Raw genomic sequence first — 11,965 nt, forward strand, 5'->3', positions numbered from 1 at the left:
AGCAAGTCATTATCATTTTCCTCTGGGATCACCCCAACAATTTTACTCCACGATGAACTTAGGGTTTATGATTTACCTTGTTCTGAGCTTTCCGCCTCCTCTTCTACAAGATCCGCCCATAATTTGGTGGATTGTTATCCCGATGTTTGAGCTAATTCCTAATGGTATAACCATCTGCTCGATCGGTAATGGTGCTATCCCTTGTAACACATTTGGATTTTTGAAATTTTTCGCATCTGCAGTTTGAGGTCCATTCCTTGGCTATTGATTTCCTCCACTTTGTGTGTTTTTCCCCCTCTCGATTTTGTGTTCCTCACCATGGTCATCTTTCACTCAGGAGGAGCGCTCATTCTAGAGAGAGAAAGTTTTAATAAGCTAAAAATATTTGACAGAAGTTTGTGCTAAAAATTAGCAGTTTTTTCTATTGTATATTTATTATATTCTACCTTTTTCAATTTGTTTTCTTCTAACTTCTCTCTTTGTTTTTTCCACCATGTCGAACTATACCAAGTATTCATAATAATTTTCTTTCCACCATGACTTGAATATTTATAACATCTTATTAGGTTTGCAGTTTTGAAGTCTTAAGGCAGCTCCCAAAGTATTTCTTCCTCCAACAGTGAGCCTTTATTGATGAGTATTCACGCACCGTAATTTTCTTATTCTGCGTTACGCATTTGGGCAACAAGTAATTATCGTCAAATCACCCCTTAAGAATCAAAGTTAGATTCCAAGATATAGGATGCGATACTAATAATTCTTCGTAATAACTGAACTTATAATGAACAAAAATTAAAAAATAATTAGAGGAGATTCAATGTAATATCAAGTTACAATTCGAGGAATTCATCAAGAATGAAAGAAAGTATGCTAACAAGTTTGAAAGAAACTTAACAACCTATGTACACTAACTTAATGTATTAACCAAACACAAGTATTATTAAAGTATATATCAGTTGTTACCAACATATAAACTAACTGTCAAGTATGTATTACATTAGACAAAGGGATGACATATTATAACCACACAAAAAAAATAACCGAAAGTGATAGCATGACATCCTAATGCCACCATGAACAACTAATAACCAAAAATATAAGTTCTTACTAATCCTACATCCATCATCATTCCTGATCTCTCTCTAAATGAATAAAATGTGTTAAGACGTCTCAGAAATTTAGGTTCCGTATTTTTAAATAATGGCTTTGGCGGGTTTGGGTTATTGAATTTTTTTAAAAATGATTATTTTATTAATCTGGTGGCTTTCCGTTAGGTGGAGGGTATTATTAAAAAGTTTGGCTAACGGCAAGGGTAAATATGACCTCATAGTATGACGTACGGAGGATAAATATGAACAATATACCATAGTAGAGGGGTATATTTCACCCTTTTCCCTTTAAAGAAACATGCAGTGGTATATAGTTTCACAAATAAAAACTTAACAATCTTTATTAATTATCAACACTAGTGGAGGACTATAGTCTTCCTTATTCCTTTAGTGATACAGACTATAACAGTGAAATGATCCCACCAATACTAACTACAGATAGTAGTACTAGTAATTCTAGAGCTTATGAAATGTAACTTTCAAAGGTTGATCAGATCTAGAACCAATAAACAAAACCCTTTTGCTACCTTCAACAAGTATTCCAATTTCTCCACAGAATGGTCTGCATGTCTCACAAACTCCAGGACAATACACAAGTTTGTAAGCATCCTCGTACTTGTCAATCCTAAACCAATTGCTCAATGTTTCACGCCCAGGATTTCCTTCTACTCCACCAACTGTCACCAAATAACGCTGCGGAATTAATTCAGTGTTAATTCTCCATACTGTAGACGAATCAGAGATATGAATAGACGTAAATTTCACGTTCAGATCAGTTGATATTCCGATGATGTTTTCGTTAGGGTTCACAGGTGAAAATTGAAGGTAACCGCCGATTGAAGATTCATCCGCATGTTGGCTTACGACTAACGGGTTGGTTCGGTTCCTAATGGAAGCCACCTGAAGTCCACCGCCGTTGCCCTGACCCGCCGGAAGGATATAATAATTCACTCCTGTCCGGACAGCGTTACCGGAAACGTCGAGCACCGGGTCAGGAACATCCTGAGCTTTTACGAGGAATAAAAAGCTTGTTGATAATGTAACAAGAAGAAAAGGTACCATGAATCGTGCAACGTTAAAAAATTCCATTGTTAAACTAACTTGTGAATGGATAAAATAAACTTAGAGAAGCAGCGCTATTTGTAGAACTGGATAAAGGTTGCGTAATATATGGAGTAGTTTCAAAATTATCAGTCACTTCAAAGATTTTTCTTATTCAGATCGATGGAATTGACTATCAACTTTTCTAGCCTTTTAATCTTGTATAAAGCCGTGATTATAAATAATGTATGGTTTGACATTTTTTCTATGTAACCTATATGCATGCCTTACATTTTACACATTAAGCAGTGGGATAGCAATAAGAGTATTATCCTCGTAGAATCTTAGTTGAAATTCTTGTACATATTTGAATTGTGTACTCAGCTTTTCAAATGTTGAACTATATTCACAAATGGACGAAGTAAGAGACGTAAGCCTCTTGTACAAGTACACTTGGGATTAAGGTGGATCTATAATTTGAAGCATATAGGTCCGCACAACATACTCTCGATCACGCATAACGAGAATTTAGTGCACTTGACTTCTTTTTTTGCCGTAGGTTTGGTATTGTAATTTTTTAATGTTATATTGGCTTCTAAATTAGTAATAATTTATACATATTTAATGATTTTTTTTAAAAAATATATAATTTGAAAAAATACTACTCCCTCCGTTTCAAATTAGATGAGATACTTTCCTTTTTAGTCTGATCCAAAATAAATGACACATTTCTAAATTTGGAAATAATTCAACTTTAAATTCTTCATTTTACATATTTTACCCTTAATGGGAAACATTTATAACCATACAAATATCATGGCCCACAAAGTTTTTACCCCTTAAGCTTTTAAGACCACAAGTTTCAAAAATCTTCTTTTTTTTCTTAAACTCCGTGCCGAGTCAAACTAGCTCATCTAAGAGCCCGTTTGGACATAAAATTTGATGGAAGTTTTTTCCAAAAAAAATTTACTTTTTTTCGAAATCAGCGTTTGTTCATAAAATTTCAAATTTTCAATGCATTTTTCAAATTTTCGAAAATTTGAAAAACTCCAAAAAGATGTTTTTCAAAATTTTCACTCAAAACACTCACAAAATTTAAAAAACAACCCAAACTGAAATTTATGTCCAAACACAACTCTAAATTTCAAATACCATTTTCATTTGAAATTTTTTTTCGCAGTTTTTTCGAATTTTACAATTCTTATGTCCAAACGCCTACTAAATTAAAAAAAAAGGAGTACTAGATTTGGCGAAATCCGCAGTCGACATCTCCGCCTGTTTGACAATAATAGCCAACTTTATTTTGATCGCTGAATAGAAAGGTCAACGACAAGCTAGGTGCGTCTATCTTGGAAAAGTCTAAACAAATACGTGCGGAGTTTAATACCGAAGCAGAGCTATTTATATAGAACTCCATTTTTTTTAATCTTCCCCTCCCCTTTGATATTTATATAGAACTTCATTTGTAGGTGGGGAATACTGACCATCTTAACAATCCCTCTTGCATATAGAACTGCATATATATGAAAGTCTAAATATATTCTCCTGATTTGCAAGATAAGATTTTCGTTTATGATATCATTTGAATCTTCTACTAGTTTGAAATTTTGCACTCTCTACGATTATTTCCCCCCCCCCCCCCCCCCAGATAATATTGATTATCAATCTCCTGCAGCCATTTGATCCTGTTAAAAGCGTACTACTCCATGTGTTTTAATTTATCTTAATGGAATATAAGAATCAAAGAAAAGTCTTATGAAATTTATAGTGTGAAACATGTCATAACACTTGTATAAGTAAGACTTTAAAACTAGCACTTGTGTAATTATAAAGTTTCTAATTATAAAAAATAAGATGAAAAGTCTAAGTTAAATTGTTTCATAATTCAAAGCTTGTACTACTCACAGTTCACAAATTGACGAAGGTAGTAAGAGACGTATATGCTTGTATACATTGAGACGTAATCGGGATAGGATCTCTTGACAAATCAATTAGCTAGGTAGCCTAGTGAATTACTGTGTAAAAGAAGTGCATGTTAAACACAATGCATCTATTGATCCTGTTTACCCAAAAACGAGTAACAATTAAATTTGTACGCGGTCTAAAGGATACGTGGTTTAATTCTAAACGAATAATTAATAATAACATGTAAATAAATTAAAGAAAAAAATAAACGATCAAACCAATCGCAATGTAATGACCAAGCCTGATCTTAGATTCAACAATGGAACTCGTCCTCGATTGGATCCTCGGTACAAGCTAGGTCGCGAGTGAAGAAAAGAACAAATGAGTAGTGTCTTGAATAGTAGCTAGAAGACAAAAATAAACTTTTATTACTTTGAGTTGCGTGTTACAATGTGTCAGACTAAAGAAAAACCCGTAAGAGAATTTTAGTCCTAATACAAGCCTAAAAAAAGTAAAAATCTTCTTTTTCCGGTAATTGTTGATATATAAGTGATACTGAATGGGATTCGCACCGTAATATCCGGTTAAGGGAGAATATTTTGGCTTCCTATCCGTCATGCATAACCGTTCACCGCATCTCCCGAGGTCCAGAAGCTATACTTCATCCGGGGTACGTTACTTTAGAGTGTCCGATCTCAGATACATCGTTCATTCTCCTCGGTCTCAATACAAGGGGTTCCTGGCCTCGATTATACTCATGTCTAGCCGTGCTTCCCCTTCATTCTTTCATCGGTAAATCGAGAAAAAAATTACCCTCGATTTTACCCGTATACAGATAGTCCCCTCGTTTTCCAGAAAGCAAATTTATCGAAGCGACAAATTAACCCTAGTTCCTTCTTCCGTACGTTACAACAGAGTTGACGGGTCAGCGAAACGTACCATCCGTCGCGTCGTTCTGACTTCGAACACGTGTCAGCCGCCGATTGACTGTCCTCGAATGCGAAACATCACGCATTGATTATCCTTCCTCTATAAAAGCTCCGATCCCTTTTTCTCTTTTTTACTTTTTGATACCAGAGCTCTTTGATTTACCTTCGAATTCTCCACTTAATTCTAACCCCTTCAAACCTCCATACATTGCTTTCTAGATCTTCATATCTTCATCTTCATCTACAAATCTTCATCCACACCTTCAAACCTTCATATTTTTCTTTAAATCTTCATATTTTCAAGAATCCGATGGCAAAAAGCTCCAAATTCGTGCACAAAAAACTGCCCCTTTAACTTCCAACCCGGCCACGGACGCCGAGGTGACCGTTCCTAAGGTGGTCCCGGAGCCTCATTTGAAGAGTTCCATTCCCGGGGGTTTTCCATTGAAAACGACTTCAAAGTCGAGAAGGCCTCTAGTCAACAATACCGAGACGAGGGAGTATGGAGGTACATATGCTCCGTTACTCTGGACACACTCCCCACAGTTCGGGTGGACATCACCACTCATGTGGAGGGGTATCTAAGTGTTTACACTTACCCCTTCATGCTCGCCCCGGTGGACCCTATAATCCTTGACTTCTGCAAAAGGTACGAGGTCTGCCTTGGGCATATTCACCCGTCCTTTTGGAGGATCGTAATTGTCCTCCGCCATTTCGTAAATAACACGGAAGCACCTCGGTTCACCCTCGACCACCTAATTCACCTCTACAGTCATCGAAACTTCCGAGAGGGGCTGATCAAGGTCGACCATGGAGAAAGTAAAGCTCTATTCTCGAACATCAATAAAGATAGAGATCGAGGTTGGCAGGGGAGGTTCGTTCGGGTGAAAATCGAAGACCTCATTCCCCCTAAATTTCTACCGTTCCCTGAAAAGTGGAACTCATCTCGTAAGTCTTCTCCTTTTCGAGTACTTGGTACTTACTTTTATTCTTTTTCTATTTGCTTGTGTCTACCGTTGTGCAGCGGTCGTCCAAGTTCCCAATGCAGTCCCCCGCTTCAAGGAGTGGATCGAGGGGATTTGCAAATAAATGTCTTACTTCGAGCGCAAATGGAGCAAGCTTTTGAAGGGCAAGTGGGAGCCCCGTTCCCATGGTGAGTCTTCTTCTCGAATAATAACATTTACATACTTAACTTTTATTTTTGCTAAGTCTTTTTCCATATCACAGGTTTGCCCAAGACCACAGAGCTTCGTCCATTGGATGAGGATGAGGCCCCATCCTCGCTTGCTGAACCCTCCGCTTCGGGACAGTCGGGAGCTACCGCAAAGGAGGAGAAAAAGAAGAAAAAGAGGAAATCCTCTGGCTCCCCAGACGCCAAGGTGAAGAAGAAGAGGGTAGCTGTCCGCGTTCCAAAAAGCAATAAAAAGGGTACCAAAGCTAGGGTACTGCACCCTGATTCCCTCTTCCGGCTCAGGGATTACTCTAAGAATGATGATATGGAGTTCATCGCTCATAGGTCGACCATCGATGAAGGAGAATAGGCGGAAACTGTAGAAGGTGGTCGAGAGGTCGATCCCCCTCTAGCTCAGGAGCCTGAAGGAGAATCAGAGGCTACGGCCTCTCGAGAAGTCGCTCCTGCCTGGAAGAAAGTAGCTGGTGTCGTCGACATTGTGGAGATGCCATCCCATACAAAGTCTATGTTCGAAGAGGCTCAAGCGGATAAAGAGAAATCAAACGAGACAGCACAGGGCACAAATGATGCCCTCTACATGTTCTTCGACGGCATGGACATGAGCGTGTTGGACGACTATTCTAGGCTTGGTCACCTGGAGGTCCCAAAAAAGAATGTGCCATCGGCAGCGGGCGAGCCGAGCTCGAGCCCGAAGCTAGTGGCACAGTTCCCTGCCCCGAGTATGGATCCCGACCATAAACAAACGATCATTCTTACTATCCCAGCTAACACTCGGGTGTTGTCCGCTCCGGTGGGTGTGGACATCTATCTTTGTTACCTGTTGACCGAGGAGGACCAGGAGAAGATGAACGAAGTAGGCACATCGAGCCTCTTCAACGAGGCACAACAAGAACTGAACTTGGTAAGATGTCTACTCCTTGTATCCTTTGCGAATCTTGCTTAGTTTCAGCATGTTCTAACGACCTTATCTTTTTGTTTTTCAGGCTTCGATGCTCCACCATGAAAGATTCGTTCGGTCCCGAATGGAAATCAGTCAACTGGAGTTCGAGCTCAAGAAGTAGGTCCAAAAGAAGGACATATACCTGTCTCTCAATGAACAACAGGACGAGGCTCTCAAGGACCTCCCAATTCTACGAGCCGAGCTAGAATAGGCACAGAATGAGGCCTCGTCCGTGAAACGGGATCACACCAATCTGGTCGAGAAGGTAAGGATCTTTGAGGCTAAAAATGAGAGGCTACTCGTGATGACTAACGATGCAACTTCGCAGGTTCAAGAGAGGATAGACTTGAATGACCAGCTTTGGGCCGAGATGGATGAGGTCAAGACCACGGCCGTGGCGTTGAGGGGCAGGATGGACATGCTGGCTTCAGAAAATGAGGCTACAAAAGAGGAACTGGCATCGGTCAAGGACCAGCTCCGGGTGGCAAAGGTTAAGGCGAACAAGTGGTCATGACTAAATGATGAACTATAGACACAAACTGAATTTAGCCGGCTCGGAACGGGATGCCCTTGGACACGAATATAATGCACTGAAGTCCAATTTAAAGGCAACCTCGATTGATTCCTCCAAAGCCGAGGAAATGCTGGCTAAGTATAAGGCTAATGTGGAGATAGCCGAGGCCCGTTTAAAGACAAAGACCGAGTATGTAAAGAGGATGTCCTGGAGGGATACCCTCGAGGGGATTCACGTCTGAGGATTTGACATGTCGGCCGAGATTGAAGAAGCCAAGAGGCCCGAGACCGTGGCAAAGGAACTTTATGAACCCGAAGGTCCTGAAGGCTCTAAAGGTTCTAAAGGTTCCGGTGCTGAGTCGAGCTCCGGTGAAGATCAGGCGTAGATGCCTTAGTTTTTTTTTTTGTTTCCCTTTTGTGCATTTTCTTTCTTATTTATTTTGAGGTCGTTTTATAATTCCTTCGTAAATATTTTTTGAGATATGTATATAGAATTTTCCCTTTAGCAACATCGTGTTTTTACTTTTCAGTATTTGTTTGCCATTTGTTTTTGCATATAGTCCTTAATGACTTGGCATATAATCAAACGTGATCTAGAGAATCCGTTCTTAGGAGGTCCGGATAGGGCCTGATTTTGATGGCAACTCCAGATGACTCGTGGCTTTGGAATTTCGATAAAGTCGAAGGCCTTTAAGATGCTTAAGTGTTTTAGTCATATACGATGATGTTTTTACCTAGGGTAACCCTTTAATAGGTTTTGATTATAGTTAAGGGCTTTACTTTCTGAGTATATACCTCGGACGTCTCCGAGACGTTTTAGGGGTGGCCGAAGCCTTTCATATTCGGGCACTGCCTAATAGGCTCAGTGCCTCTAGGATTCGATAGCCCGGGCCGTCCGATTTCTTTTAATCTTTTATCGAACGACAGTCCCTGAGTCGGGGTAGCCCATGGGCTTTAAGATTTAGGATCCGTTGTGAAGCATCGACGAAGCAAAATGCATAGTAATAAAGTATGAATGAAGCAAATATCTCTTTCATTGTTTTATATGTAGAGTACATAATCAGAGGCGCATAAGCCTTGTGTCGTGGCTAGAGCGGGCTATATAGGCACTGTTTGATTGACCGTTTGACCCTTACATTAATCTTAACCACCAAACCTTGGCTTTTGACATATAAAATTTGCCCTTTCTAAAGATCTTAACCTAGGGGTAATGGCCCCCAGTATTTAAGGCCTAACTTGTGAGGTCTCAGATAATGTTGGTTTGGTGCAAATGACCAACAATTTCGGTTTAACGATGGTCTTCAAAACTAAGGTAGCACGTTTTACTGTTGCCTCATTAAAAACCTTACCGAAAAAATCCACTCCGGGACAAACCGGTTCAAGGAAAAACGAGTACAACACGTGCTTTCAGACCTAATAGTCACATTTGCCCTTGGATGAGTACCTGCACAAGTTAGTCAGAATTATAACGAAATTAAAGAGGGAATTCAGTTCATAACTTAGTAGTAGTACCACTTTAAGTGTGCCACGTTCCAGTTGTTCTGTAGTTGTACATCGTTTTCCGACTCGAGTTTACATGAGCCTTAGCCAGTTATTCCGGCAACTCTATACGGTCCTTCCCAATTTGGGCCCCATTTCCCGTCGTTTGGTTTCCTTGTGTGTAGCATTACCTTTCTCAATACCAAGTCCTCGACTTGAAAATGTCGAAGGTAGGCTCTTCGGTTGTAGTACCTCCCTTCTTGCTGCTTCTGGGCAGCCAACCGGACCAGGGCGGCTTCCCGCCTTTCGTCCAATAATTCCAGGCTTGTGGTCATGGCCTCGCCGTTTGACACTTCGGTAGCATACTGGAACCTGAGGCTCGATTCCCCTACCTCGACTAGTATTAAGGCTTTTGCTCCGTAGACGAGAGAGAATGGGGTCGCTCCAGTACTCGACTTCGGAGTCGTACGTTATGCCCACAAGACTTCGGGAAGGATTTCCTTCCACTTTCCCTTTGAATCGGTCAATCTCTTTTTCAGGTTTTGGAGTATAGGTTTTGTTCGTCGATTCTGCTTGCTCGTTCCCACTAGGGTGGTAAGGCATTGATAATATTTCCTAGATCTTATGGTCTTCGACAAATGTACTTACCTTGCTGCCAACGAATTGTTTTTCGTTGTCGCAAACGATCTCGGTCGATATCCCAAATCAACATATTATGTGATCCAGATGAAGTCGGTTACTTCTTTCTCCCAGACCTTCTCGAACGCCTGATCCTCGACCCATTTGAAAAAATAATCGATCATGAGTAGTATGTATTGGGCCTTACAGGGTGCCCATAGAAGGGGACCGACGATATCCATTTCCCACTTCGTAAACGGCCATGGCGACAAGACCGGGTGAAACATCTCTCTCGATTAGTGAATCATCGGGGCGTGTCTTTGGCACTCATTATATTTCTGTACAAAGTCTTTCACATTCTTCTCCATTTCATTCCAGTAGTAGTCGGCTATGATTAGCTTCCGAACCAAGGATTCTGCCCCCGAATAGTTCCTGGAAGTGCCCTCGTGGACTTTTCTCATGGCATTTTCGGTCTCTCCCGGACCTAAGCATCTATCTAGTGGGCCGAAGAAGGACCTTCTGAATAATTTCCCTTCGACTAAGCTAAACCTGGCAGCCTTGGTGCATATGGCTTTGGATTACTTGGGATCCGATGGCAATTTTCCTTTCTTCAAGTAGTCTATGTATTTATTTCTCTAATCCCAAGTCAAACTTGTCGAGTTTACTTCGGCGTGACCTTCTTCTACCATCGAGTTCATCAGCTGTACCACTTCCCCCTAGTTAAATTCATCGAAGTCGACAGACAACCCCAAGTTGGCCAGTGCATCAGCCTCACAGTTTTGATCTTGAGGTACATGCTGTATAGTCCATTCCTTGAATTTTACTTCGAATGTTCCGTTGACTTGATTTATGAAGAGGAGGGAGTCACATTTGGATTCGATCATTTCCGCATAGAGGCTCTTAGACAGTTCCAGACCTGCAATCATAGCTTCATACTCGTCTTCATTGTTAGTCAATTTTACAGTTCTAATAGACTGTCTAATTACGCTACCCACAAGTGGTTTTAACACGATACTGAGCCCGGACCCTTTCGTGTTGGAGGCACCATCCTCGAATAGGGTCTAAATCCCCAAATTAGCCCCCGAAGTGAGCAGCGATTCCCTTTCGACCTCGGCTATCAAGGACGGCGTAAAGTCGGTCACAAAGTCCGCCAAAATCTGAGACTTTATAGCAGTCCGAGGTTTGTACTAGATATCGTACCCGCTGATCTCTATGGCCCATTTGGCCAGCTGGCCCGAGAGCTTGGGCTTATGCATGACATTCCTCAGTAGGTAAAGAATGCCAGTAAGCTGAGGAATGTCATGCATAAAGAAGAACAATTTTTCTTCCAAAGCTTGCTAGCATTCCGGAGTCCAAGAAAAATTGTTCTTCTTTTTCAATAGTGTGAAGAACCGATGGCTCTTATCTGACGATCTCGAGATGAACCGGCCCAACGCGGCTATCCGCCCGCTCAGTCTTTGAACTGCCTTGACGTTGTCGACTACGGTGAAGTCCTCTATGGCCTTTATTTTGTCTGGGTTGATATCTATCCCCCGATTAGATACCATGAACCAGACAAACTTGCCCGACCCGACCCCAAATGCATACTTCTCCGGGTTTAGCTTCATGTTGTACTTCCTTAATATGTCGAAGGTTTCCTGCAAATGTTTCAAATGGTCCTCTGCTCGCAGGGACTTGACCAACATATCGTCAATATAAACTTTCATTGACTTTTCCTATTTGCTCTTCGAACATCCGGTTTACTAGGCATTGGTATGTGGCACCGACGTTCTTTAATCCGAACGGCATTACGTTATAGCAGTAGGTGCCGAACCTTTTTTATGAAAGAAGTCTTTTTTTTATTGTCCAGATCTATCTGAATTTGATTGTACCCGGAGTAGGCGTCGAGGAAACTGAGTATCTTGTGTCCGGCCGTCGTGTCGATCATTCGATCGATGTTAGGCAAAGGGAAAGAATCCTTTGGACACGCCTTGTTTAGATCCTTATAATCTACACACATCCTCAGTTTATTTCCTTTTTTAGGTACTACAACTATGTTAGCTAACCAATCTAGGTATTTAACTTCACGGATGGAACCTATTTTTTGAAGTTTGGATACTCATCCTAGTTGAACGTGTGTTTGATCTCGGACTATGGCCTTTTATTCTTCTTGACCGGGTGGTACTTCGGATCCAAACTCAACTTATGAGTGGTTACCTATGGTGGGATCCCTGTCATATCTAGATGGGACTAGGCAAAA

The 11,965-nt window shown here is 41.0% G+C and overlaps 1 protein-coding gene across 1 annotated transcript; it reads right to left on the reverse strand.

The window, feature by feature from the left end:
• Positions 1-1,565: 1,565 nt before the first annotated feature.
• On the reverse strand, positions 1,566-2,198 carry LOC104107610 (kunitz trypsin inhibitor 5-like). The gene has a single exon (XM_009616460.4). It carries the CDS (start codon positions 2,196-2,198, stop codon positions 1,566-1,568), a length of 633 nt encoding a protein of 210 aa, XP_009614755.1.
• Positions 2,199-11,965: the final 9,767 nt, after the last annotated feature.

The sequence above is a fragment of the Nicotiana tomentosiformis genome, chromosome 3 (assembly GCF_000390325.3).
Source record: "Nicotiana tomentosiformis chromosome 3, ASM39032v3, whole genome shotgun sequence".
NCBI classification, from domain to species: Eukaryota; Viridiplantae; Streptophyta; class Magnoliopsida; order Solanales; family Solanaceae; genus Nicotiana; species Nicotiana tomentosiformis.